Source organism: Scyliorhinus torazame, chromosome 9 (genome assembly GCF_047496885.1).
Source record: "Scyliorhinus torazame isolate Kashiwa2021f chromosome 9, sScyTor2.1, whole genome shotgun sequence".
Classification (NCBI taxonomy): Eukaryota; Metazoa; Chordata; class Chondrichthyes; order Carcharhiniformes; family Scyliorhinidae; genus Scyliorhinus; species Scyliorhinus torazame.
In genome coordinates this window covers 50,782,830-50,810,304 of record NC_092715.1, presented here as the reverse complement: position 1 = coordinate 50,810,304, position 27,475 = coordinate 50,782,830, and the positions used below count along the sequence as shown (strand labels likewise).

The 27,475-nt window shown below is 58.1% G+C and overlaps 1 protein-coding gene across 2 annotated transcripts in view; it reads left to right on the top strand.

The window, feature by feature from the left end:
• Nucleotides 1-27,475, top strand: part of irf2b (interferon regulatory factor 2b) — a 163,788-nt gene that overhangs the window by 111,547 nt on the left and 24,766 nt on the right. For both annotated transcript variants that reach the window (XM_072515865.1, XM_072515864.1), the window contains exon 8: nt 1,183-1,347. In XM_072515865.1, coding sequence (XP_072371966.1) covers nt 1,183-1,347 — 165 coding nt within the window. The remainder of the gene's footprint in view (nt 1-1,182; nt 1,348-27,475) is intronic.

Sequence of the window (27,475 nt, the reverse complement as noted above, 5' to 3'; positions counted from 1 at the left end):
ATTTGGATGTGGAGTCAGACAGTATGTCCAACAGCAACTCTCTTCCAATCTGATTCTGACTAATGCAACTGGTAGTCCTGATTTGGTTAGTACCAATAAACTCATTGTGCGTTTTCAGCATGATTCACGGAAATGGTGAAATACCACAGGGCTCTCGTCCAATTTAACACCGGGGAAACCACAGTTGCTTTGTGATCGCCACCAATTGTAAATGAGAGGTTTCTCAGAACAAGGGAAGTTAGATGCTCAACGTCACCCGGACTCAAATTTCTCAGCTAAAAATGTATCCATTTCATAATTTTTACTGATACCTTTATGAAAGCTGCAGTTTTGATTTGAGGAAAATTCCCTCTCACGAATCCAGAATGATAATGATAAGTTCAGCGAGACTACGCGACAAGAGGTGGTGGGGGTTGCGGGTGAGGGGCAGCAGGGGAGTGCTCCAGCTTCCACTTCGATAGATCGCACTGACTTGCAGATCTGGAGTGTCGTGTATCCAGGCACAGTGACCTTCATCCTGATTCCCCAAATCACACTCTCACTGGGCAGGACTCCAGAACAGACAGGAAATCACTCACTGTATTTACTGTGAATTGTACACACCAAATTACCTGGTCTCAGTTCTGCACGGATCGGGGAACAATTATCATTGTACAAGAAGTGTGGCGGCAAACTCGTTCAGATGATTGGGAGAATAAACATTCCACGGGCTTTTGTGTACGTTGGGCTGCCTTGTAGAGTGGGTTCACAGAGGGGAGTGTGAAGTTGGTGATATTCGTTGCCAAGTAAGTACTTTATATGTTGCATGAGACCACGATAGCATAGTGGTTAGCACTATGGCTTTACAGCGCCAGGGTCCCAGGTTCGATTCCCAGCATGGGTCACTGTCTGTGCGGAGTCCGCACGTTCTCCCTGTGACTGCGCGGGTTTCCTCTGGATGCTCCGGTTTCCTCCCACAGTCCAAAGACGTGCAGGTTAGGTGGATTGGCCATGATAAATTGCCCTTAGGTTAGATGGGGTTGCTGGGTTACAGGGATTGGGTGGCGGTGTGGGCTTAAGTGGGGTGCTCTTTCCAAGAGCCGGTGCAGACTCGATGGGCCGAATGGTCTCCTTCAGCACTGTAAATTATTTTGATTCTCTTGTCGTTGATATGCAATTTGATACAATGTCATTCCTTTTAAGAATTCGTGTATTCCCCAAGTCACAATGCAGTGGAAGAACCCATGATTGTCAGCAATCCTCCAGATGTCTGCCAGGTGATAGAAGTGACCACAGAATGTGAAGACCAGCCTGTCAGCACAAACCAACTGTACCCATTACAGATCTCCCCAGCCTCCTCCTATGCAGGTTAGTGCTGCATTTATAACCCGTTCAGCTTTGACACTTAACAGATATTTTATAAGAAATGTTTATGCGCCTGAAACAGAAACACTGTGACATTTTTCAGTCTGGGAAAGGTTCAAGATTGCACCAACAGTCCACATCAAATTGTACTTTCAAAAGCATGGCTACAATTCCAAAGAAGAACTGATTGTTAGCGGGTCTCAAACTGATGTGGCTACCCTGTTGGCACGGTGGGCAAACACACTGAGCAGAACTTAACAGAAAAACTCCTGGGTTTTTTCAGGCAGTTTCCCGCTGGCTCTGCCGGCAAGTTCCCCACTAGCGTTCAATTACACGTAAGTCACTTTGGGGGGCCCTGGGGCGTTTCTCACCAATTTAACCCACGCTTCGAATTGTTCTCATCACTGAGGAGCTGAACTCAGAGATCGGGCCGCCATTTTGCCCTGATCTCTAACTGAGCTTGTGGGTCCCCCACACCCCCACCCATGGGCACTGTCACCCCCCACACACACAGGCACTACCTCGCACCCAAGTGAGGTCAGCCCCCTATGGGAGTCCCCACTCTTCAGGACCCCCCAAGCCCCATACAGCACTCCCTCCCTTCGAGGACCCCGATCCATCACCCCTCCAACCACCCAGAAGCCCCTGCTTACCTGCCCCATACACCCTCTCCACCCTCCTTCCATGGCCATGGCCCTCCTCGCCCCCTGGCCCTTGGCAGTGCCACCAAGGCACTTGGTCACCCTTGCACTGTCTCCCTGCCACCCAGGCAATGCTCCTGCCAGCTTGGCAGTGCCACCAAGGCACCACGCGGTGCCAAGGTGCCCACATTCCAGGGGAAGGGCCAGGGAGACACCCAGGCTTGACCCTGACCACCCAGGGGTCACTGATGGCCCAGGAGACCCCCGGGTGCTGTTACGCCTGGTCCACGTTTGTGTGGACCAGTGCTGAATGGTGCCTGGCATCGGCCTCGCTGGGGAAGCTGGTGGATACTGGGTAAGTTCTCTTAAGCCGATTTTAACCCCACGAGGTGCGAAAACCGTGGGGAAACTCACGAGAGGACTCTCACGGGATCTACTGGTTGCATTGCTCTCTCACACGAGCGCAATACAGCCCATAGGTCGCGCTCACTGTGTCTCTCAGGTTCAATCACCTGCCGTATGCGGTTTGCCATTCTCAGCCTAGACAGCAGTAAGATATTACTCCTTTTCATGGTGCCGCTGGGCTAGCCAAGCCACCCCCCACCCCCCCACCCCCCCCCCCCCCCCCCCCCCCCCCCCCCCCCCCACCACCCCCCCCCCCCCGGCATCCTGGCAGTGGCACCCATGAGTTCCATTCCGTCTGGTCCCTGTTCTGGAGACCACTACTGAATGACGCTCCTCTGCGTTGAAGGAGATTTATCCCTTGCCTAGCATAACCCGGGATTTGCACATTAAAGTGAGACTAGGGGCGGGATGCTCCGACCCCCCGCTGGGTTGGAGAATCGCCGGGGGGGGCGCTGCGAATCCCGCCCCGCTCCGGCTGCCGTATTCTCCGCCGCCGTTTTATTCGGGGGGGGCGGGATTCATGCCACGCCGGCGGTTCTCCAGGCCCCGATGTGCCTTGCGGCTGTCCGTTTTTGGCCAGTCCCGCCGGTGTGAATCACTGAACTCACGTACCGGCGGGACCTGGCAGGTAAGTCGGCGGAGGCAGTCCTCGGGGGGCCGCGTGGTGATCCAGCCCCCGGCTCCCCCCCCCCACCCCCCCACGGTGGCCTGGCCCACGATCGGGGCCCTCCGATCTGCGGGCGGGCTTGATCCATGGGAGCACTCCTTTCTTCTGCACCGGCCCCTGTAGGGCTCAGCCATGGCCGGCACGGAGAAGGGAACACCCCAAGTACGCATCAAAATACGTCGGCTGGTCTGCGCATGTGCGAGATCACGCTGGCCCTGTGGCGCATGTGCGAACTCGCGCCGTCCCTTCGGCGCCGGCTGGAGCAGCGCCAACCCCTCCGGCGGCCACCTAGCCCCCGAAAGTGCGAAGAATTCCACCCTTTCGGGAGCTGTTGACGCCGGAGTGGTTGGCGCCGGTTCTCCCGCCGGCGTGGGGACTTAGTCCCCAGAAGGGAAAATCCGGGCCTAGCTGTCTCGCTCCAACATGCAGATTTGCTAGAAAGTGATCCTGCCCACAATGGCAGGATTTACACCGCAATGTCTTGCGATGTAGCATTAGGTCTTGCGAGGCGTTGCAAGCTGAGTAGATCCCTATTGGTCATGCTGTGGAGAGGTTTTAACCCTACTCAGGCGCATGCCTTTTGGTCATGCCCTTTTTGGGCAGGATTCGGATACCGACACCTCACACAACTTGGGTATATCCTGCGAGGCGTAAAGGTTGTCGGGAAGCCCGCACTAGCCGTGTTGGGTTTGCTGTTCGCGGCCGAGGCAGCAGTAGAGATATTACTATTTTTTGTGGTGCCACTGGATTAGCCTCCCGATTGGAGAGTGTACCTTTGTGGATGAACCCCTGGCTTTGAAGAATGACCACTTAGTAGGTTATCGAAAGGCTGTCCATGGAGAAATGGGAAGTGCCTGAGGAGGGGTAGCAGCAATGTTTTAAAGGCAGGGGAGGGGATTTTCATATTAAAAGAAAATCATAGGATGATGCAACACTGAAAAAGACCATTCAACTCATCGCGCGGTGCCAGCTCTTTGAATGAAATGAAAATGAAATGAAAATCGCTTATTGTCACAAGTAGGCTTCAAATGAAGTTACTGTGAAAAACCCCTAGTCGCCACATTCCGGCGCCTGTTCGGGGAGGCTGTTACGGGAATCGAACCGCGCTGCTGGCTTGCCTTGGTCTGCTTTCAAAGCCAGCGATTTAGCCCTGTGCTAAACAGCCCCTGTAATAGCTGCCTAAATGTTCCTACTCCCCTCAACATTAAACTACCAACAGGTTGTTACCAAATAAAGACCTCAGGCTGCACATTGACAACACAATCCACCTTCCACGAATGCAGCAATAATCCAACTGGAATACAATCCCTGCTTCAACATGAATATGGGTGTGGCACCAAAACAGGAGGAAATCAAGATGGTTCTGAGTGGATCCCGTGGCAACACGTAAACGTATTCTGCAGCCCTTCCTGACGGTGTGACTTCCTGGTCCGATGGAAGCGGACTCCTGCCACGTTCTCCCCAATGGTGACACAGGAGAGGAATGTAAATCGGCATCAACTTTGCCGTGGCGGGAGAAAAAACACTGCGTGCCGGGGGGGAGGGCGGAGGGGGGGGGGGGCTCATGGGACTGGCAGCTTCCACCCTGTTTTTCTTGCCCGCTGGACATGGGTGTATGTGTGTGCTGGGGGAGGGTGTGTGTGTTGGAGGGAGGGTGTGTGTGTTGGAGGGAGGGTAGGTGTGTTGGGGGGAGGGTGTGTGTTGGGAGGAGGGTGTGTGAGTTAGGGTGAGGGTGTGTGTGTGTTGGGGGTGGGTGCGTGTGTTGGGGGAGGATGTGTGTGTCGGGGCGAGGGAGTGTGTGTGTCGGAGGGAGGGTGTGTGTGCTGGGGGAGGGGGTGTGTGTTGGGGGGAGGGTGTGTGTGCTGGGGGGGTGTTGGAGGGAGGGTGTGTGCGTCGGAGGGAGGGAGTGTGTGCTGGGGGAGGGTGTGTGTTGGAGGGAGGGTGTGTTGGAGGGTGTGTGTGTGTTGGGAGAGGGTGTGTGTTGCAGAGAGGGTAGGTGTGTTGGGGGGAGGGAGTGTGTTGGGAGGAGGGTGTGTGAGTTGGGGGGAGGGTGTGTGTGTTGGGGGTGGGTGTGTGTGTGTTGGGGGTGGATGTGTGTCGGGGCGAGGGTGTGTGTGTCGGAGGGAGGGTATGTGTGTTGGGGGAGAGTTTGTGTGTTGGGGAGGGTTTGTGTGTTGGGGGAGGGTGTGTGTGTTGGGGGAGGGTCTGTGTGTTGGAGGGAGGATGTGTGTGTCGGAGCGAGGGTGTGTGTGTCGGAGGGAGGGTGTGTGTGTTGGGGGGAGGGTATGTGTGTTGGGAGAGGGTGTGTGTTGGAGGGAGGGTAGGTGTGTTGGGGGGAGGGTTTGTGTTGGGAGGAGGGTGTGTGAGTTGGGGGGGGTGTGTGTGATGGGGGTCGGTGTGTGTATGTTGGTGTGTGTATTGGGGGAGGATGTGTGTGTTGGGGCGAGGGTGTGTGTGTCGGAGGGAGGGTGTGCGTGTTGGGGGAGGGTTTATGTGTTAGGGGGAGGGTTTGTGTGTTGGGAGGAGGGTGTGTGTGTTGGAGGGAGAATGTGTGTGTCGGAGCTAGTGTGTTTGTGTCGGAGGGAGGGTGTGTGTGTCGGGGCGAGGGTGTGTGTGTCGGGGCGAGGGTGTGTGTGTTGGAGAGAGGGTAGGTGTGTTGGGGGGAGGGTGTGTGTTGGGAGGAGGGTGTGAGTTGGGGGGAGGGTGTGTGTGTTGGGGGTGGGGGTATGTGTGTTGGGGGTGGATGTGTGTGTCGGGGCGAGGGTGTGTGTGTGTCGGAGGGAGGGTGTGTGTGTTGTGGGAGGGTTTGTGTGTTGGGGAGGGTTTGTGTGTTGGGGGGGAGGGTGTGTGTGTTGGAGGGAGGATCCGTGTGTTGGAGCAAGGGTGTGTGTCGGAGGGAGGGTGTGTGTGTTGGGGGGAGGGTGTGTGTGTTGGGAGAGGGTGTGTGTTGGAGGGAGGGTAGGTGTGTTGGGGGGCGGGTGTGTGTTGGGAGAGGGTGAGTGTTGGGAGGGTATGTGTGTTGGAGGGAGGGTGTGTGTTGGGGGAGTGTTTGTGTGTTGGGAGGGTGTGTGTGTTGGGGGAGGGTGCGTGTGTTGGGGTGAGGGTGTGTGTGTTGGAGGGAGGGTGTGTGTGTTGGGAGAGGATGTGTGCGTTGGGAGAGGGTGTGTGTGTCGGATAGAGGGTGTGTGTGTCTGGGGGAGGGTGTGTGTGTTGGAGGGAGGATGTGTGTGTCGGGTGAGTGTGTGTGTGTCTGGGGGAGGGTGCGTGTGTTGGGGGGAGGGTGTGTGTGTTGGGGGCAGGGGGTGTGTTGCCTGGGGGAGGGTGTGTGTGTTGGGGGGGTGTTTGTTGGGGGAGGGTGTGTGTGTCGGATAGAGGGTGTGTGTGTTGGAGAGAGGATGTGTGTGTCGGGGCGAGGGTGTTTGTTGTCTGGGGGAGGGTGTGTTTGTTGGGGGGGGGGGGGGTTTGTGTTGGGGGAGGGTGTGTGTGTCGGATAGAGGGTGCGTGTGTTGGAGGGAGGATGTGTGTGTCGGGGTGAGGGTGTGTGTTGTCTGGGGGAGGGGGTGTGTGTTGGGGGGAGGGTGTGTGTTGTCTGGGGGAGGTGGTGTGTGTTGTGGGGGGGGTGTTTGTGTTGGGGGTAGGGTGTGTCGGGGCGAGTGTGTGTGTCTCGAAGGGAGGGTGTGTGTTGGGGAGGCTGTGTGTGTCTGGGGGAGGGTGTGTGTGTTGGGGGAGGGTGTGTGTGTTGGGGGAGGGGGTGTGTGTCTGGGGGTGTGTGTGTGTTGGGGGAGGGTGTGTGTGTCGGGGCGAGTGTGTGTGTCTGGGGCAGGGTGTGTGTGTCGGGGCGAGGGGGTGTGTTGGGGAGGATGTGTTTGTTGGAGGGAGGATTTGTGTGTCGGGGTGAGGGTGTGTGTATTGGAGGGAGGGTATGTGTGTTGGGAGGGTGTGTGTTGGGGGGAGGGTGTGTGTGTCGGAGGGAGGGTGTGTTGGAGGGAGTGTTTGTGTGTTTGAGGGAGGGGGTGTGTTGGGGAGGGTGTGTGTGTTGGGGCGAGGGTGTGTGTGTTGGGGGAGGGTGTGTGTTGGAGGGAGGGTGTGTGTTGGGGGGAGGGCGTATGTCTGTTGGGGAGGAGGGTATATTTGTTGTGCGATTGGGATGTGTGTTGAAGGGAAGCTGTGTGTTGGGGTGGGTGTGTGTTGGAGGTAGGGTGGGTGTGTTGGAGGAAGGGTGTGTGTGTCTGGGGGAGTGTGTGTGTCTGGGGGAGGGTGTGTGTTGGAGGAAGGATGTGTGTGTTGGGAGAGGGTGAGTGTTGGGAGGGGGTGAGTGTTGGGGGGAGGATGTGTGTGTTGGGAGGGTGTGTGTGTTGGGGGAGTGTATGTGTGTTGGGGGAGGGTGTGGGTTGGGGGGAAGGTGTGTGTGTCGGAGGGAGGGTGTATATGTTGGGGGGAGATGGGTGTGTTGTCTGGGGGAGGGTGTGTGTGTCGGAGGGTGTGTGTGGTTGTTGGAGGAAGTGTATGTGTGTTGGGGGAGGGTGTGGGTTGGGGGGAAGGTGTGTGTGTCGGAGGGAGGGTGTATGTGTTGGGGGGAGGGGGGGTGTTGTCTGGGGGAGGGGGTGTGTGTTGGGGGGGGGGTTTGTTGGGGGAGGGTGTGTGTGTCGGATAGAGGGTGTGTGTGTTGGAGAGAGAATGTGTGTGACGGGGCGAGGGTGTGTGTTGTCTGGGGGAGGGTGTGTGTGTTGGGGGGGTGTTTGTGTTGGGGGAGGGTGTGTGTGTCGGATAGAGGGTGCGTGTGTTGGAGGGAGGATGTGTGTGTCGGGGCGAGGGTCTGTGTTGTCTGGGGGAGGGTGTGTGTGTCTGGGGGAGGGTGTGTGTGTTGGGGGAGGGTGTGTGTTGGGGGGAGGGTGTGTGTGTCTAGGGGTGTGTGTGTGTTGGGGGAGGGTGTGTGTGTCGGGGCGAGGGTGTGTGTGTCTGGGGCAGGGTGTGTGTGTCGGGGCGAGGGGCATTGTTGGGGAGGATGTGTGTGTTGGAGGGAGGATGTGTGTGTCGGGGTGAGGGTGTGTGTATTGGAAGGAGGGTATGTGTGTTGGGAGGGTGTGTGTTGGGGGGAGGGTGTGTGTGTCGGAAGGAGGGTGTGTTGGAGGGAGTGTGTGTGTGTTTGAGGGAGGGGGTGTGTTGGGGAGGGTGTGTGTGTTGGGGCGAGGGTGTGTGTGTTGGGGGAGGGTGTGTGTTGGAGGGAGGGTGTGTGTTGGGGAGGGTGTGTGTTGGAGGTAGGGTGGGTGTGTTTGAGGAAGGGTGTGTGTGTCTGGGGGAGTGTGTGTGTCTGGGGGAGGGTGTGTGTTGGAGGAAGGGTGTGTATGTTGGGAGAGGGTGAGTGTTGGGAGGGGGTGAGTGTTGGGGGGAGGATGTGTGTGTTGGGGAAGTGTGTTGGGAGGGTGTGTGTGTTGGGGGAGGGTGTGTGTGTCGGAGGGAGGGTGTGTGTGTTGGAGGGAGTGTATGTGTGTTGGGGGAGGGTGTGGGTTGGGGGGAAGGTGTGTGTGTCGGAGGGAGGGTGTATGTGTTAGAGGGAGTATGTGTGTGTTTGAGGGAGGGTGTGTCTGTTGAGGGAGGGTGTGTGTTGGGGCGAGGGTGTGTGCGTTGGGGGGAGGGTGTGTGTTGGAGGAATGGGTGTGTTGGGGGGAGGGCGTACGTCTGTTGGGGAGGAGGGTATATGTGTTGGGGGATGGGTATGTGTGTTGGAGGGAAGCTGTGTGTGTTGGGGTGGGTGTATGTTGGGGGGAGGATGTGTGTGTTGGAGGAAGGGTGTGGTGTCTGGGGGAGTGTGTTTGTCTGGGTGAGTGTGTCTGTCTGGGGGAGGGTGTGTGTGTCGGGGAGGATGTGTGTGTTGGAGGAAGGGTGTGTGTTGGAGGAAGGGTGTGTGTGTTGGGAGAGGGAGAGTGTTGGGAGGGTATGTGTGTTGGAGGGAGGGTGTGTGTGTGTAGGGGAGGGTGTGTGTGTTGGGGGGAGTGTTTGTGTATTGGGAGGGTGTGTGTGTGTTGGGGGAAGGTTGTGTGTTGGGGAAGTGTGTGTGTGTTGGGAGGGTGTGTGGGTCGGAGAGAGGGTGTGTGTGTTGGGGGGAGGGTGTGTATGTTGCAGAGAGGGTGTGTGTGTTGGGGAGAGGGTGTGTGTCGGAGGGAGGGTATGTGTGTTGGAGGGAGGGTGTGTGTGTTGGGGGAAGCTGTGTGTGTTGGGGGGAGGGTGTGTGTTGGAGGAATGGGTGTGTGTTGGGGGGAGGGCGTACGTCTGTTGGGGAGGAGGGTATATGTGTTGGGGATGGGGATGTGTGTTGGAGGGAAGCTGTGTGTGTTGGGGTGGGTGTGTGTTGGGGGGAGGATGTGTGTGTTGGAGGAAGGGTGTGGTGTCTGGGTGAGCGTGTCTGGGGGAGGGTGTGTGTGTCGGGGAGGATGTGTGTGTTGGAGGAAGGGTGTGTGTTGGAGGAAGGGTGTGTGTGTTGGGAGAGGGAGAGTGTTGGGAGGGTATGTGTGTTGGAGGGAGGGTGTGTGTGTGTAGGGGAGGGTGTGTGTGTTGGGGGGAGTGTTTGTGTATTGGGAGGGTGTGTGTGTGTTGGGGGAAGGTTGTGTGTTGGGGGAGGATGTGTGTGCTGGGGAAGTGTGTGTGTGTTGGGAGGGTGGGTGGGTCGGAGAGAGGGTGTGTGTGTTGGGGGGAGGATGTGTATGTTGGGGAGAGGGTGTGTGTGTTGGGGAGAGGGTGTGTGTCGGAGGGAGGGCATGTGTGTTGGAGGGAGGGTGTGTGTGTTGGGGGAAGCTGTGTGTGTTGGGAGAGGGTGTGTGTATTGGAGAGATGGTGTGTGTGTTGGGGGGAGGGTGTGTGTCGGAGGAGGGTTGTGTGTGTTGGGGAGAGGGTGTGTGTGTTGGGGACGTTGTGTGTGTTGGGGACGTCGTGTGTGTTGGGTGGAGTGTGTGTGTGTTCGGGGGAGGTGTGTTTGAGGGATGGTGTGTATGTTGGGGGGAGGATGTGTGTGTTGGGGGAGGATGTGTGTGTTGGGGAAGTGTGTGTGTATTTGGGAGGATGTGTGGGTCGGAGGGAGGGTGTGTGTTGGGGGGAGGGTGTGTGTGTTGGGGAGAGGGTGTGTGTCGGAGGGAGGGTACGTGTGTTGGAGGGAGTGTGTGTGTGTTGGGGGAAGCTGTGTGTGTTGGGGGGAGGGAGTGTGTGTTGGGGGAGGGTGTGTGTTGGAGGAAGGGTGTGTGTGTTGGGAGAGGGTGTGTGTTGGGAGGGTATGTGTGTTGGAGGGAGGGTATGTGCATTGGTGTTCGTGTGTGTGTTGGGAGGTTGTGTGTGTTGGGGGTAGGGTGTGTGTTGGGGAGAGGGTGTGTCTGTTGGGGACGTTGTGTGTGTTGGGTGGAGTGTGTGTGTGTTCAGGGGAGGTGTGTGTTGGAGGGATGGTGTGTATGTTGGGGGGAGGATGTGTGTGTTGGGGGGGAAGGTGATTGTGTTGGGGGGAGGTGTATATGTTGGGGGGAGGGTGTGTGTGTTGGGGAGGGTGTGTGTGTTGAGGGAGGGTGTGTGTTGGGGGGAGGGTGTGTGTTGGGGGGAGGGTGTGTGTTGGGGGGAGGGTGTGTGTGTTGGGGAGACTGTGTGTGTTGAGGGAGGGTGTTTGTTGGGGGGAGGGTATGTGTGTTGGGGCGAGGGTGTGTGTGTTGGGGGGAGTGTGCATGTTGGGGGGAGGGTGTGTGTTGGGGAGGGTGTGTGTGTGTTGAGGGAGGGTGTGTGTTGGGGGATGGGGATGTGTGTTGGAGGGAAGCTGTGTGTGTTGGGGTGGGTGTGTGTTGGGGGGAGGATGTGTGTGTTGGAGGAAGGGTGTGGTGTCTGGGTGAGCGTGTCTGTCTGGGGGAGGGTGTGTGTGTCGGGGAGGATGTGTGTGTTGGAGGAAGGGTGTGTGTTGGAGGAAGGGTGTGTGTGTTGGGAGAGGGGGAGTGTTGGGAGGGTATGTGTGTTGGAGGGAGGGTGTGTGTGTAGGGGAGGGTGTGTGTGTTGGGGGGAGTGTTTGTGTATTGGGAGGGTGTGTGTGTGTTGGGGGAAGGTTGTGTGTTGGGGGAGGATGTGTGTGCTGGGGAAGTGTGTGTGTGTTGCGAGGGTGTGTGGGTCGGAGAGAGGGTGTGTGTGTTGGGGGGAGGGTGTGTATGTTGGGGAGAGGGTGTGTGTGTTGGGGAGAGGGTGTGTGTCGGAGGGAGGGCATGTATGTTGGAGGGAGGGTGTGTGTGTTGGGGGAAGCTGTGTGTGTTGGGAGAGGGTGTGTGTATTGGAGGGAGGGTTTGTGTGCTGAGGGAGGGTGTGTGTGTTGGGGGGAGGGAGTGTGTGTTGGGGGAGGGTGTGTGTTGGAGGAGGGTTGTGTGTGTTGGGGAGAGGGTGTGTGTGTTGGGGACGTTGTGTGTGTTGGGGTCGTCGTGTGTGTTGGGTGGAGTGTGTGTGTGTTCGGGGGAGGTGTGTTTGAGGGATGGTGTGTATGTTGGGGGGAGGATGTGTGTGTTGGGGGAGGATGTGTGTGTTGGGGAAGTGTGTGTGTGTTGGGAGGGTGTGTGGGTCGGAGGGAGGGTGTGTGTTGGGGGGAGGGTGTGTGTGTTGGGGAGAGGGTGTGTGTGTTGGGGAGAGGGTGTGTGTCGGAGGGAGGGTACGTGTGTTGGAGGGAGTGTGTGTGTGTTGGGGGAAGCTGTGTGTGTTGGGGGGAGGGAGTGTGTGTTGGGGGAGGGTGTGTGTTGGAGGAAGGGTGTGTGTGTTGGGAGAGGGTGTGTGTTGGGAGGGTATGTGTGTTGGAGGGAGGGTATGTGCATTGGTGTTCGTGTGTGTGTTGGGAGGTTGTGTGTGTTGGGGGTAGGGTGTGTGTTGGGGAGAGGGTGTGTCTGTTGGGGACGTTGTGTGTGTTGGGTGGAGTGTGTGTGTGTTCAGGGGAGGTGTGTGTTGGAGGGATGGTGTGTATGTTGGGGGGAGGATGTGTGTGTTGGGGGGGAAGGTGAGTGTGTTGGGGGGAGGTGTATATGTTGGGGGGAGGGTGTGTGTGTTGGGGAGGGTGTGTGTGTGTTGAGGGAGGGTGTGTGTTGGGGGGAGGGGGTGTGTGTTGGGGGGAGGGTGTGTGTGTTGGGGAGACTGTGTGTGTGTTGAGGGAGGATGTTTGTTGGGGGGAGGGTATGTGTGTTGGGGCGAGGGTGTGTGTGTTGGGGGGAGTGTGCGTGTTGGGGGTGGGTGTGTGTTGGGGCGGGTGTGTGTGTGTTGAGGGAGGGTGTGTGTTGGGGGAGGGTGTGTGTGTTGGGGCGAGGGTGTGTGTGTTGGGGGAGTGTGCGTGTTGGGGGGAGGATGTGTGTTGGGACAGTGATGCACTATCAATTACGACGTGACGAGAGTAGAGAGTAATCGAGGCTTTATTACACAGAGATGTGTGGCTTCCTACAGCTGCTGCCAAAATGGCTGCAGTTCGGAGAGCACACACATTTATACTCCGCCTACTGGGCGGAGCCAGCAGGCAGGGATCTACCCCCGTACCTGTAGTACATGGGCCTCACCGTAATACCCTCGTATACAGTGCAGTATATACAATATAATACAACAGTGGTGACTACCACATTCACCCCCTGTTAAAAATGAGTCCAGCGCGGGTGGTGGAAAACTATTTACATACAGGTTGTCATAAAAATTTCATAGAAGGTTACAAATTTAGACGGTCGGGCGCCTTGATCCGTCGTTGAGAGCGCCGCAGTGCTGGTGGCGAGTCAGGCGCCGGCTCGGTCGTCGGTGACTCTGGGAGCGTGTCAACATCCTCTTCCTCCCTGGGTGGGACCAAGGGAAGGACGGATTGGCCTGGAGCGGGGGCTGTGGTTGGGTGCGCGGAGGGAAGGGAGGGTGGCGCCGGGGCAGAGAGGGGGTGTGTGCGTTCCCAGCTGGTGCCAGGTCCCTGAGGGGGACTGTGTCTTGGCGGCCGTCGGGGTACGCTACGTAGGCGTACTGCGGGTTTGCATGGAGTAGCTGTACCCTCTCAACCAACGGGTCCGCCTTGCGGAGCCGCACGTGCTTGCGGAGGAGAACGGGTCCTGGAGCTGCCAGCCACTTTGGGAGCGAAACCCCGGAGGTGGACTTCCTAATCGCCGTGCACAGGAGCGACCGAATGGAGTGCAGTGCATCGAGGAGGATCTCCTGCCAGCGGGAGGCCAGGAGATTTCTGGACCGTAGGGCCAGCTGGATGGCCTTCCAGACCAGCCCATTCTCCCGCTCCACCTGCCCGTTTCCCCGGCGGTTGTAGTTGGTCGTACTGCTCAAGGCAATGCCCCTGTTGAGCAGGTACTGGCGCAGCTCATCGCTCATAAATGAGGATCCCCGGTCGTAGGCGGCGAAACCGAACAGAGCGAAGATGGTGTTGAGGGCTTCGATGACGGTGGCAGGTGTCATATCGGGGCATGGGATGGCGAAGGGGAATCTGGAATATTCGGCGACCACATCCGTGTTGTGGTCGGTGGAGGGGAGAGGACCTTTGAAGTCCACGCTGAGGCGTTCAAAGGGGCGGGAGGCCTTCACCAGGCGCGCACGGTCTGGCCGGTAGAAGTGCGGTTTACACTCCGCGCAGACCTGGCAGTCTCTAGTGACAATCCCTGACTTCCTCGATGGAGTATGGCAGATTGCGGGCCTTTATGAAGTGATAAAAGCGGGTGACCCCTGGGAGACAGAGATCGTCGTGCAGGGTCCGAAGTTGGTCCACTTGTGCGCTGGCACATGTACCTCGGGACAGGGCATCGGGTGGCTCGTTGAGCTTACCGGGGCGATACAAAATCTCGTAATTAAAGGTGGAGAGCTCGATCCTCCACCGCAAGATCTTATCATTTTTGATCTTACCCCATTGTGTGTTGTTAAACATGAAGACAACCGAGCGTTGGTCTGTGAGGAGAGTGAATCTCCTGCTGGCCAGGTAATGCCTCCAATGTCGAACAGCTTCAACAATAGCTTGGGCCTCCTTTTCGACGGAGGAGTGCCGAATTTCGGAGGCATTAACGGTGCGGGAAAAGAATGCCACGGGCCTGCCTGCCCGGTTGAGGGTGGCGGCCAGAGCGACGTCTGATGCATCGCTCTCGATTTGGAAGGGGAGGGTCTCGTCGACCACGTGCATCGCGGCCTTGGCGATGTCGGCCTTGATACGGTTGAAGGCCTGGTGAGCCTCGGCCGTCAGTGGGAAACCGGTGGAGTGGATGAGTGGGCGGGCCTTGTCCGCATAGTTAGGGACCCACTGGGCGTAGTACGAAAAGAACCCCAGGCATCGTTTGAGGGCCTTGGGGCAGTGGGGAAGGAGGAGATCCATGAGGGGGCGCATGCAATCGGGGTCAGGCCCTAGAACTCCGTTCTGGACCACATAGCCGAGGATAGCTAATCGGTTCGTGATGAACACACATTTCTCCTTGTTGTACGTTAGATTGAGGAGTTTGGCAGTGTGGAGAAATTTGGAAAGGTTAGCGTTGTGGTCCTGCTGGTCGTGGCCACAGATGGTGACATTATCCAGGTACGGGAAAGTGGCCTGCAGTCCGTACCGGTCAACCATTCAGTCCATCTCCCGTTGGAAGACCGAGACCCCGTTAGTGACGCCGAAGGGAATCCTAAGGAAATTGTAAAGGCGGCCGTCCGCTTCAAACGCGGTGTACGGGCGGTCCGCCTTGCGAATGGGGAGCTGGTGGTGGGCAGATTTCAGGTCCACTGTCGAGAAGACCCGGTACTGTGCAATCTGATTGACCATATCAGATATGCGTGGGAGGGGGTACGCGTCGAGCTGCGTGTACCGATTGATGGTCTGACTGTAGTCAACGACCATCCTGTTTTTCTCCCCCGTTTTCACCACTACCACTTGGGGTCCCCAGGGCTGTTGCTGGCCTCGATGATACCTTCCCGCAGCAGCCGCTGGACCTCAGACCTGATGAAGGTCCTGTCCTGGGCGCTGTACCATCTGCTCCTGGTGGCGACGGGTTTGCAATCCGGGGTGAGGTTTGCAAACAGAGAAGGCGGGTCGACCTTAAGGGTTGTGTGGCCGCATAGAGTAAGGGGTGGAAGGGGCCCGCCAAATTTCAGGGTTAGGCTCTGGAGGTTGCACTGGAAGTCTAGGCCGAGTAGCAAGGCAGCGCAGAGGTTGGGGAGGACGTAGAGCCGGAAGCCGCTGAACTCTACGCCCTGGATGGTGAGGGTGGTGATGCAGTACCCCCGGACCGCCACGGAGTGGGATCCGGAGGCCAGGGAGATTCTTTGGTTAATGGGGTGTACCGCAAGGGAGCAGTGCCTTACCATATCAGGGTGGATGAAGCTCTCAGTGCTCCCGGAGTCCAGAAGACAGGATATCTCATGCCCGTCGACCTTCACCTTTGTTGGCGCGGTCGCGAGGTTGTGCGGTCGGGACTGGTCGATCCTGACGGAGGCGAGACGCGGCTGGACGTCGTCGGTTGCAGGCGATGAGCGGCCCGATGAGGTGCCCGATGGGCAGGGGTCCTGAGGCGGGGAAGATGGCGGCACCCTCGTACCGCACGTGTCCTGGGGCAGGCAAGATGGCTCTGCCCATTGGTTGTGAGGCAAGCAAGATGGCGGCGCCCACGGGCCGCACGTGTTGTGAGGCAAGCAAGATGGCGGCGCCCACAGGCCGCACGTGATCTGAGGCGAGGAAGATGGCAGCGCCCACTGGCCACACGCGGGGGTGCAGGGACAATTGCGGGAATTGAGCGGGCCTGGCACACTGCAGTGAAATGTCCTTTCTTGCCGCAGGCCTTGCAGAGAGCGCTCCGCGCCGGGCAGCGCTGCCGGGGGTGTTTTTTCTGTCCACAGAAGTAGCACTTGGGTCCCCCGGGGTTGGTTGGCTACCACGCGGCGCAGGCGTGGGGTTGGCTGGGGGCGGTCGCTGATGGGGTCCACGATGGGGTGGCTGCTGGCGGGGTCCACGATGCCCAGGAGGGGTGGGCCGTGCGGTCGGGGGCTTATGCCTGTACGTTGCGTGAGGCGATTGTGAGCGAGAGCGCTAGTTTCTTGGTCGCCGTGAGGTCAAGCGTAGCCCCTTCTAAGAGGCGCTGGCGGATGTAGGCCAACCCTATGCCCGTAATGAACGCGTCTCTCATTAGCAGGTTAGAATGTTCAGCGGCCGATACGGCCTGGTGGTCACAGTCTCTCACCAGGGTGAGCAGGGCACGCCAGAAATCTTCCACAGACTCACCGGGAAGTTGGTGCCGCGTGGATAGGAGGTGCCTGGCGTAGATCTTGTTGGTCTGCTGAGCGTAGTTCTCCTTCAGTAGCGCATGGCCTCTGCGTAGGTAGGCGCGTCCTGGATGAGGGGAAAGACATCGGAGCTCAGCCGCGTGTACACAATCTGGAGATTCTGTGCTTCTGGGATTGGGTCTTTCGCTGATCTAATGTATGCTTCAAAGCAAGCTAGCCAATGTGCGGAGTCCTTTTTGGCGTTGTCTGCTTGAGGATGCAGCTGCAGGCGATCCGGCTTGATGCGTTGATCCATCTTTGTAATATCTCTGTGTAATAAATTGATGCACTATCAATTACGACAAGACGAGAGTAGAGAGTAATCGAGGCTTTATTACACAGAGATGTGTGGCCTCCTACAGCTGCTGCCGAAATGGCTGCATTTCGGAGAGCACACACATTTATACTCCGCCTACTGGGCAGAGCCAGCAGGCAGGCATGTACCCCCGCGCCTATAGTACAGGTGCCTTACTGTAATACCCTCGTCTGCAGTGCAGTATATACAATATAATACAACAGTGGTGACTACCACAGACAGGGTGTGTGTTGGGAGGGTGTATGTGTTGGAGCGAGGGTATGCGTGTTGGGGGGAGGGTGTGTGTGTTGGGGGGAGGGTGTGTGTTGGGGTGAGGGTTTGTGTGTTGGCGGGGATGTTGGGGGTTGTTGTGTGTGTGTTGGGAGGTGGGTGTGTGAGTTGGGGGGAGGTGTGTGTTGGAGGGAGGGTGTGTGTGTTGGGAGGGTGTGTGTTGAGGGGAGGGTCTGTGTGTTGGAGGGTGTGTGTTGGGGGACGTTGTGTGTGTTGGGGGGAGGGTGTATGTTGGGGGAGGGTGTGTGTGTTGGGGGGATGTTGTGTGTGTTGGGGGAGGGTGTGTGTGTTGGGGGGAGGGTGTGTGTTGGGGTGAGGGTTTGTGTGTTGGAGGGTGTGTGTGTGGTGGAGGACGTGTGTGTTGGGGGCAGGGTGTCTGTGTTGGGGGGAGGGTGTGTGTGTGTTGGAGGGAGGGTGTGTGTGTGTTTGAGGGAGGGTGTGTGTGTTGTGGGGAGGGTGTGTGTTGGAGGGAGGGTGTGTGTGTATTGGGGGAGGTGTGTGTGTTGGAGGGAGGGTGTGTGTGTATTGGGGGAGGTGTGTGTGTTGGAGGGAGGGTGTGTGTGTGTTGGGAGGAGGGTGTGTGAGTTGGGGGGACGGTTTGTGTGTTGGGGAGGTGTGTGTTGGAGGGAGGGTGTGTGCGTTGAGGGGAGGGTGTGTGTTGGGGTGAGGGTCTGTGTGTTGGAGGGTGTGTGTTGGGGGACGTTGTGTGTGTTGGGGGGAGGATGTATGTTGGGGGAGGGTGTGTGTGTTGGGGGATGTTGTGTGTGTTGGGGGGAGGGTGTGTGTTTTGGGGGAAGGGTGTGTGTTGGGGTGAGGGTTTGTGTGTTGGGGGGTGTGTGTGTGTTGGGGGACGTGTGTGTTGGGGGCAGGGTGTCTTTGTTGGGGGGAGGGTGTGTGTGTTGGAGGGAGGGTATGTGTGTTGGGGGGAGGGTGTGTGTGTGGGGGGATGGTGTGTGTTGGAGGGGGGTGTCGGGGGTGTGTGTGTGTGTTGGGAGGGAGGGTATGTGTGTTGGGGGGAGGCTGTGTGTGTTGGGGGGGTGTTGGGGGTGTGTGTGTTGGGGTCGGGGTGTTGGGGGAGGGTGTGTGTGTTGGAAGGAGCGCGTGTGTGTGTGTTGGGGGTGAGTATGTGTGTGTGATTGGGAGCTAGGTGTAGGTGTGTTTGGGGCGGTGCAGATGTGTGTATTTGCGGTGTGGGTCTGTTTGGGAAGGTGGGGATGTGTGTATTCGAGGGTGTGGGTGTGTTTGGGGCTGTGGGGTGTGTGTATTTTGAGGGAAGGGTGTGGGTGTGTTTGGGGAGGTGGGTGTGTTTGGGGCGGTGGGGATGTGTGTATTTGTGGGTGAGGGTGTGTTTGGGGCGGTGGGGATGTGTGTATTTGGGGGTGTTTGGGGTGGTGGGGTATGTGTATTTGGTGGTGAGGGTGTGGGTGTGTTTGGGGCAGTGTGGATGTGTGTATTTGGGAATGAGGGGGTGCTTGGGGCGGTGGGGATGTGTGTATTTGGGGGTGAGGGTGTGGGTGTGTTTGGGTCGGTTGGGACGTGTGTATTTGGGGGTGAGAGGGTGTTTGGGGCTGTGGGGATGTGTGTATTTGGGGGTGAGGGGGTGTTTGGGACGGTGGGGATGTGTATTTGGGGGTGAGGGGGTGTTTGGGGTGGTGGGGATATATGTATTTGGGGGTGAGGGGGTGTTTGGGGCGGTGGGGATGTGTGTATTTGGGGGTGAGGGGGTGTTTGGGATGGTGGGGATGTGTGTATTTGGGGGTGTGGGTGTGTTTGGGGCGGTGGGAAGTGTGTATTTGGGGGGGAGGGTGTGGGTGTGTTCGGGGCGGTGTGAATGTGTGTATTTGTGGGTGAGGGAGTGTTTGGGGTGGTGGGGATGTGTGTATTTGTGGGTGAGGGTGTATTTGGGGCGGTGGGGATGTGTGTACCTGGGGGTGAGGGGGTGGGTGTGTTTGGGGCGGTTGGGACGTATGTATTTGGGGGTGAGGGTGTGTTTGGGGTGGTTGTGATGTGTGTATTTGGGGGTGAGTGTGGGTATGTTTGGGGCGGTGGGGATGTGTGTATTTTGGGGGGAGGGTGGGTGAGTGTTTGGGGCAGTGGGGATGCGTGTATTTGGGCGTGAGGGTGTGGGTGTGTTTGGGGCGGTTGGTACGTGTGTATTTGGGCGTGAGGGTGTGGGTGTGTTTGGGGCAGTGGGGGTGTGTGTATTTGGGGGTAGGATGTGGGTGTGTTTGGAGCAGTTGGGACGTGTGTATTTGGGGGGGAGGATGTGGGTGTGTTCGGGGCGGTGTGGATGTGTGTATTTGGGGGTGAGGATGTGTTTGGGGCGGTGGGGATGTGTGTATTTGGGGGGGGAGGGTGTGGGTGTGTTTGGGGCGGTTGGGACGTGTGTATTTGAGGGGGGGGGGAAGTGGGTGTGTTTGTGGCGGTGCGGATGTGTGTATTTGGGGGTGAGGGGTGTTTGGGGCGGTGGGGATGGGTGTATTTGGTGTGAGGGTGTGTGTGTGTTTGGGGCGGTTGGGACGTGTGTATTTGGGGGGGGGGAAGTGGGTGTGTTTGGGGCAGTGGGGATGTGTGTATTTGGGGGGGGGAGGGTGTGGGTGTGTTTGGGGCGGTGGGAAGTGTGTATTTGGGGGGAGGGTGTGGGTGTGTTTCGGGCAGTGGGGATGTGTGTATTTGTGGGTGAGTGTGTGGGTGTGTTTGGGGCGGTGTGGATGTGTGTATTTGGAGGTGAGCATGTGTTTGGGGCGGTGGGGATGTGTGTATTTGGGGGGGGAGGGTGCGGGTGTGTTTGGGGCGGTGGGGATGTGTGTATTTTGGGGGGAGGATGTGGGTGTGTTTGTGGCGGTTGGGACGTGTGTATTTGGAGGTCAGGGTGTGGGTGTGTTTGGGGCGGTGGGGATGTGTGTATTTGTGGGTGAGGGTGTGTTTGGGGGGGTGGGGATGTGTGTATTTGGGGGTGAGGGTGTGGGTGTGTTTGGGGCAGTGTGGAAGTGTGTATTTGGGGGTGAGGGTGTGTTTCGGGCGGTGGTGATGTGTGTATTTGGGGGTGAGGGGGTGGGTGTGTTTGGGGCGGTTGGGATGTATGTATTTGGGGGTGAGGGTGTGTTTGGGGTGGTTGTGATGTGTGTATTTGGGGGTGAGTGTGGGTATGTTTGGGGCGGTGGGGATGTGTGTATTTTGGGGGGAGGGTGTGTGAGTGTTTGGGGCAGTGGGGATGCGTGTATTTGGGGGTGAGGATGTGTTTGGGGCGGTGGGGATGTGTGTATTTGGGGGGGGAGGGTGTGGGTGTGTTTGGGGCGGTGGGGATGTATGTATTTGGGGGAGTGTGTGGGTGTGTTTGGGGCGGTGGGAAGTGTGTATTTGGGGGGGAAGGGTGTGAGTGTGTTCGGGGCGGTGTGAATGTGTGTATCTGTGGGTGAGGGTGTGTTTGGGGTGGTGGGGATGTGTGTATTTGGGGGTGAAGGGGTGGGTGTGTTTGGGGCGGTTGGGACGTGTGTATTTGGGGGTGAGGGTGTGTTTGGGGTGGTTGGGATGTGTGTATTTGGGGGTGAGTGTGGGTATGTTTGGGGCGGTGGGGATGTGTGTATTTTGGGGGGAGGGTGTGTGAGTGTTTGGGGCGGTCGGGACGTGTGTATTTGGGGGGAGGGTGTGTGAGTGTTTGGGGCGGTGGGGGTGTGTGTATTTGGGGGGAGGATGTGGGTGTGTTTGGGGCGGTGGGGATGTGTGTATTTCTGGGTGAGGGTGTGTTTGGGGCGGTGGGGATGTGTGTATTTGGGGGGGAGGATGTGGGTGTGTTTGGGGCGGTGTGGATGTGTGTATTTGGGGGTGAGGATGTGTTTGTGGCGGTGGGGATGTGTGTATTTGGGGGGGGAGGGTGTGGGTGTGTTTGGGGCGGTGGGGAAGTGTGTATTTTGGGGGGAGGATGTGGGTGTGTTTGTGGCGGTTGGGACGTGTGTATTTGGAGGTCAGGGTGTGGGTGTGTTTGGGGCGGTGGGGATGTGTGTATTTCTGGGTGAGGGTGTGTTTGGGGCGGTGGGGATGTGTGTATTTGGGGGTGAGGGTGTGGGTGTGTTTGGGGCAGTTGGAAGTGTGTATTTGGGGGTGAGGGTGTGTTTGGGGCTGTGGTGATGTGTGTATTTGGGGGTGAGGTTGTGGGGGTGTTTAGGGCGGTGGGGATGTGTGTATTTGGGGGGGAGGGTGTGGGTGTGTTTGGGGCGGTGGGGGTGTGTGTATTTGGGGGTGAGGGGGTGTTTGGGGCGGTTGGAACGTGTGTATTTGGGGGGGGAGGGTGAGGGTATGTTTGGGGCGGTGGGGATGTGTGTATTTGGGGTGAGGGTGTGGGTGTGTTTGGGGCAGTGGGGATGTGTGTATTTGGGGGGGAGGGTGTGGGTGTGTTTGGGACGTGTGTATTTGGGGGTGAGGTTGTGGGTGTGTTTCGGGCAGTGGGGATGTGTGTATTTGGGGGGGAGGGAGTGTGTGTGTTTGGTGCGGTGGGGGTGTGTGTATTTGCGGTGTGGGTCTGTTTGGGAAGGTGGGGATGTGTGTATTCGAGGGTGTGGGTGTGTTTGGGGCTGTGGGGTGTGTGTATTTTGAGGGGAGGGTGTGGGTGTGTTTGGGGAGGTGGGTGTGTTTGGGGCGGTGGGGATGTGTGTATTTGTGGGTGAGGGTGTGTTTGGGGCGGTGGGGATGTGTGTATTTGGGGGTGTTTGGGGTGGTGGGGTATGTGTATTTGGTGGTGAGGGTGTGGGTGTGTTTGGGGCAGTGTGGATGTGTGTATTTGGGAATGAGGGGGTGCTTGGGGCGGTGGGGATGTGTGTATTTGGGGGTGAGGGTGTGGGTGTGTTTGGGTCGGTTGGGACGTGTGTATTTGGGGGTGAGAGGGTGTTTGGGGCTGTGGGGATGTGTGTATTTGGGGGTGAGGGGGTGTTTGGGACGGTGGGGATGTGTATTTGGGGGTGAGGGGGTGTTTGGGGTGGTGGGGATATATGTATTTGGGGGTGAGGGGGTGTTTGGGGCGGTGGGGATGTGTGTATTTGGGGGTGAGGGGGTGTTTGGGATGGTGGGGATGTGTGTATTTGGGGGTGTGGGTGTGTTTGGGGCGGTGGGAAGTGTGTATTTGGGGGGGAGGGTGTGGGTGTGTTCGGGGCGGTGTGAATGTGTGTATTTGTGGGTGAGGGAGTGTTTAGGGTGGTGGGGATGTGTGTATTTGTGGGTGAGGGTGTATTTGGGGCGGTGGGGATGTGTGTACCTGGGGGTGAGGGGGTGGGTGTGTTTGGGGCGGTTGGGACGTATGTATTTGGGGGTGAGGGTGTGTTTGGGGTGGTTGTGATGTGTGTATTTGGGGGTGAGTGTGGGTATGTTTGGGGCGGTGGGGATGTGTGTATTTTGGGGGGAGGGTGTGTGAGTGTTTGGGGCAGTGGGGATGCGTGTATTTGGGCGTGAGGGTGTGGGTGTGTTTGGGGCGGTTGGTACGTGTGTATTTGGGCGTGAGGGTGTGGGTGTGTTTGGGGCAGTGGGGGTGTGTGTATTTGGGGGGAGGATGTGGGTGTGTTTGGAGCAGTTGGGACGTGTGTATTTGGGGGGGAGGATGTGGGTGTGTTCGGGGCGGTGTGGATGTGTGTATTTGGGGGTGATGATGTGTTTGGGGCGGTGGGGATGTGTGTATTTGGGGGGGGAGGGTGTGGGTGTGTTTGGGGCGGTTGGGACGTGTGTATTTGAGGGGGGGGGGGAAGTGGGTGTGTTTGTGGCGGTGCGGATGTGTGTATTTGGGGGTGAGGGGTGTTTGGGGCGGTGGGGATGGGTGTATTTGGTGTGAGGGTGTGTGTGTGTTTGGGGCGGTTGGGACGTGTGTATTTGGGGGGGGGAGGGTGTGGGTGTGTTTGGGGCGGTGGGAAGTGTGTATTTGGGGGGAGGGTGTGGGTGTGTTTCGGGCAGTGGGGATGTGTGTATTTGTGGGTGAGTGTGTGGGTGTGTTTGGGGCGGTGTGGATGTGTGTATTTGGAGGTGAGGATGTGTTTGGGGCGGTGGGGATGTGTGTATTTGGGGGGGGAGGGTGCGGGTGTGTTTGGGGCGGTGGGGATGTGTGTATTTTGGGGGGAGGATGTGGGTGTGTTTGTGGCGGTTGGGACGTGTGTATTTGGAGGTCAGGGTGTGGGTGTGTTTGGGGCGGTGGGGATGTGTGTATTTGTGGGTGAGGGTGTGTTTGGGGGGGTGGGGATGTGTGTATTTGGGGGTGAGGGTGTGGGTGTGTTTGGGGCAGTGTGGAAGTGTGTATTTGGGGGTGAGGGTGTGTTTCGGGCGGTGGTGATGTGTGTATTTGGGGTTGAGGGGGTAGGTGTGTTTGGGGCGGTTGGGATGTATGTATTTGGGGGTGAGGGTGTGTTTGGGGTGGTTGTGATGTGTGTATTTGGGGGTGAGTGTGGGTATGTTTGGGGCGGTGGGGATGTGTGTATTTTGGGGGGAGGGTGTGTGAGTGTTTGGGGCAGTGGGGATGCGTGTATTTGGGGGTGAGGATGTATTTGGGGCGGTGGGGATGTGTGTATTTGGGGGGGGAGGGTGTGGGTGTGTTTGGGGCGGAGGGGATGTATGTATTTGGGGGAGTGTGTGGGTGTGTTTGGGGCGGTGGGAAGTGTGTATTTGGGGGTGAAGGGGTGGGTGTGTTTGGGGCGGTTGGGACGTGTGTATTTGGGGGTGAGGGTGTGTTTGGGGTGGTTGGGATGTGTGTATTTGGGGGTGAGTGTGGGTATGTTTGGGGCGGTGGGGATGTGTGTATTTTGGGGGGAGGGTGTGTGAGTGTTTGGGGCGGTCGGGACGTGTGTATTTGGGGGGAGGGTGTGTGAGTGTTTGGGGCGGTGGGGGTGTGTGTATTTGGGGGGAGGATGTGGGTGTGTTTGGAGCAGTTGGGACGTGTGTATTTGGGGGGGAGGATGTGGGTGTGTTTGGGGCGGTGTGGATGTGTGTATTTGGGGGTGAGGATGTGTTTGTGGCGGTGGGGATGTGTGTATTTGGGGGGGGAGGGTGTGGGTGTGTTTGGGGCGGTGGGGAAGTGTGTATTTTGGGGGGAGGATGTGGGTGTGTTTGTGGCGGTTGGGACGTGTGTATTTGGAGGTCAGGGTGTGGGTGTGTTTGGGGCGGTGGGGATGTGTGTATTTCTGGGTGAGGGTGTGTTTGGGGCGGTGGGGATGTGTGTATTTGGGGGTGAGGGTGTGGGTGTGTTTGGGGCAGTTGGAAGTGTGTATTTGGGGGTGAGGGTGTGTTTGGGGCTGTGGTGATGTGTGTATTTGGGGGTGAGGGTGTGGGGGTGTTTAGGGCGGTGGGGATGTGTGTATTTGGGGGGGAGGGTGTGGGTGTGTTTGGGGCGGTGGGGGTGTGTGTATTTGGGGGTGAGGGGGTGTTTGGGGCGGTTGGAACGTGTGTATTTGGGGGGGGAGGGTGAGGGTATGTTTGGGGCGGTGGGGATGTGTGTATTTGGGGGTGAGGGTGTGGGTGTGTTTGGGGCAGTGGGGATGTGTGTATTTGGGGGGGAGGGTGTGGGTGTGTTTGGGACGTGTGTATTTGGGGGTGAGGGTGTGGGTGTGTTTCGGGCAGTGGGGATGTGTGTATTTGGGGGGGAGGGAGTGTGTGTGTTTGGTGCGGTGGGCTATGTGTGTATTTGCGGTGTGGGTCTGTTTGGGAAGGTGGGGATGTGTGTATTCGAGGGTGTGGGTGTGTTTGGGGCTGTGGGGTGTGTGTATTTTGAGGGGAGGGTGTGGGTGTGTTTGGGGAGGTGGGTGTGTTTGGGGCGGTGGGGATGTGTGTATTTGTGGGTGAGGGTGTGTTTGGGGCGGTGGGGATGTGTGTATTTGGGGGTGTTTGGGGTGGTGGGGTATGTGTATTTGGTGGTGAGGGTGTGGGTGTGTTTGGGGCAGTGTGGATGTGTGTATTTGGGAATGAGGGGGTGCTTGGGGCGGTGGGGATGTGTGTATTTGGGGGTGAGGGTGTGGGTGTGTTTGGGTCGGTTGGGACGTGTGTATTTGGGGGTGAGAGGGTGTTTGGGGCTGTGAGGATGTGTGTATTTGGGGGTGAGGGGGTGTTTGGGACGGTGGGGATGTGTATTTGGGGGTGAGGGGGTGTTTGGGGTGGTGGGGATATATGTATTTGGGGGTGAGGGGGTGTTTGGGGCGGTGGGGATGTGTGTATTTGGGGGTGAGGGGGTGTTTGGGATGGTGGGGATGTGTGTATTTGGGGGTGTGGGTGTGTTTGGGGCGGTGGGAAGTGTGTATTTGGGGGGGAGGGTGTGGGTGTGTTCGGGGCGGTGTGAATGTGTGTATTTGTGGGTGAGGGAGTGTTTGGGGTGGTGGGGATGTGTGTATTTGTGGGTGAGGGTGTATTTGGGGCGGTGGGGATGTGTGTACCTGGGGGTGAGGGGGTGGGTGTGTTTGGGGCGGTTGGGACGTATGTATTTGGGGGTGAGGGTGTGTTTGGGGTGGTTGTGATGTGTGTATTTGGGGGTGAGTGTGGGTATGTTTGGGGCGGTGGGGATGTGTGTATTTTGGGGGGAGGGTGTGTGAGTGTTTGGGGCAGTGGGGATGCGTGTATTTGGGCGTGAGGGTGTGGGTGTGTTTGGGGCGGTTGGTACGTGTGTATTTGGGCGTGAGGGTGTGGGTGTGTTTGGGGCAGTGGGGGTGTGTGTATTTGGGGGGAGGATGTGGGTGTGTTTGGAGCAGTTGGGACGTGTGTATTTGGGGGGGAGGATGTGGGTGTGTTCGGGGCGGTGTGGATGTGTGTATTTGGGGGTGAGGATGTGTTTGGGGCGGTGGGGATGTGTGTATTTGGGGGGGGAGGGTGTGGGTGTGTTTGGGGCGGTTGGGACGTGTGTATTTGAGGGGGGGGGGAAGTGGGTGTGTTTGTGGCGGTGCGGATGTGTGTATTTGGGGGTGAGGGGTGTTTGGGGCGGTGGGGATGGGTGTATTTGGTGTGAGGGTGTGTGTGTGTTTGGGGCGGTTGGGACGTGTGTATTTGAGGGGGGGGGAAGTGGGTGTGTTTGGGGCAGTGGGGATGTGTGTATTTGGGGGGGGGAGGGTGTGGGTGTGTTTGGGGCGGTGGGAAGTGTGTATTTGGGGGGGGGGGGGGGTGTGTTTCGGGCAGTGGGGATGTGTGTATTTGTGGGTGAGTGTGTGGGTGTGTTTGGGGCGGTGTGGATGTGTGTATTTGGAGGTGAGGATGTGTTTGGGGCGGTGGGGATGTGTGTATTTGGGGGGGGAGGGTGCGGGTGTGTTTGGAGCGGTGGGGATGTGTGTATTTTGGGTGGAGGATGTGGGTGTGTTTGTGGCGGTTGGGACGTGTGTATTTGGAGGTCAGGGTGTGGGTGTGTTTGGGGCGGTGGGGATGTGTGTATTTGTGGGTGAGGGTGTGTTTGGGGGGGTGGGGATGTGTGTATTTGGGGGTGTGGGTGTGTTTGGGGCAGTGTGGAAGTGTGTATTAGGGGGTGAGGGTGTGTTTCGGGCGGTGGTGATGTGTGTATTTGGGGGTGAGGGGGTGGGTGTGTTTGGGGCGGTTGGGATGTATGTATTTGGGGGTGAGGGTGTGTTTGGGGTGGTTGTGATGTGTGTATTTGGGGGTGAGTGTGGGTATGTTTGGGGCGGTGGGGATGTGTGTATTTTGGGGGGAGGGTGTGTGAGTGTTTGGGGCAGTGGGGATGCGTGTATTTGGGGGTGAGGATGTGTTTGGGGCGGTGGGGATGTGTGTATTTGGGGGGGGAGGGTGTGGGTGTGTTTGGGGCGGTGGGGATGTATGTATTTGGGGGAGTGTGTGGGTGTGTTTGGGGCGATGGGAAGTGTGTATTTGGGGGGGAAGGGTGTGAGTGTGTTCGGGGCGGTGTGAATGTGTGTATCTGTGGGTGAGGGTGTGTTTGGGGTGGTGGGGATGTGTGTATTTGGGGGTGAAGGGGTGGGTGTGTTTGGGGCGGTTGGGACGTGTGTATTTGGGGGTGAGGGGGTGTTTGGGGTGGTTGGGATGTGTGTATTTGGGGGTGAGTGTGGGTATGTTTGGGGCGGTGGGGATGTGTGTATTTTGGGGGGAGGGTGTGTGAGTGTTTGGGGCGGTCGGGACGTGTGTATTTGGGGGGAGGGTGTGTGAGTGTTTGGGGCGGTGGGGGTGTGTGTATTTGGGGGGAGGATGTGGGTGTGTTTGGAGCAGTTGGGACGTGTGTATTTGGGGGGGAGGATGTGGGTGTGTTTGGGGCGGTGTGGATGTGTGTATTTGGGGGTGAGGATGTGTTTGTGGCGGTGGGGATGTGTGTATTTGGGGGGGGAGGGTGTGGGTGTGTTTGGGGCGGTGGGGAAGTGCGTATTTTGGGGGGAGGATGTGGGTGTGTTTGTGGCGGTTGGGACGTGTGTATTTGGAGGTCAGGGTGTGGGTGTGTTTGGGGCGGTGGGGATGTGTGTATTTCTGGGTGAGGGTGTGTTTGGGGCGGTGGGGATGTGTGTATTTGGGGGTGAGGGTGTGGGTGTGTTTGGGGCAGTTGGAAGTGTGTATTTGGGGGTGAGGGTGTGTTTGGGGCTGTGGTGATGTGTGTATTTGGGGGTGAGGGTGTGGGGGTGTTTAGGG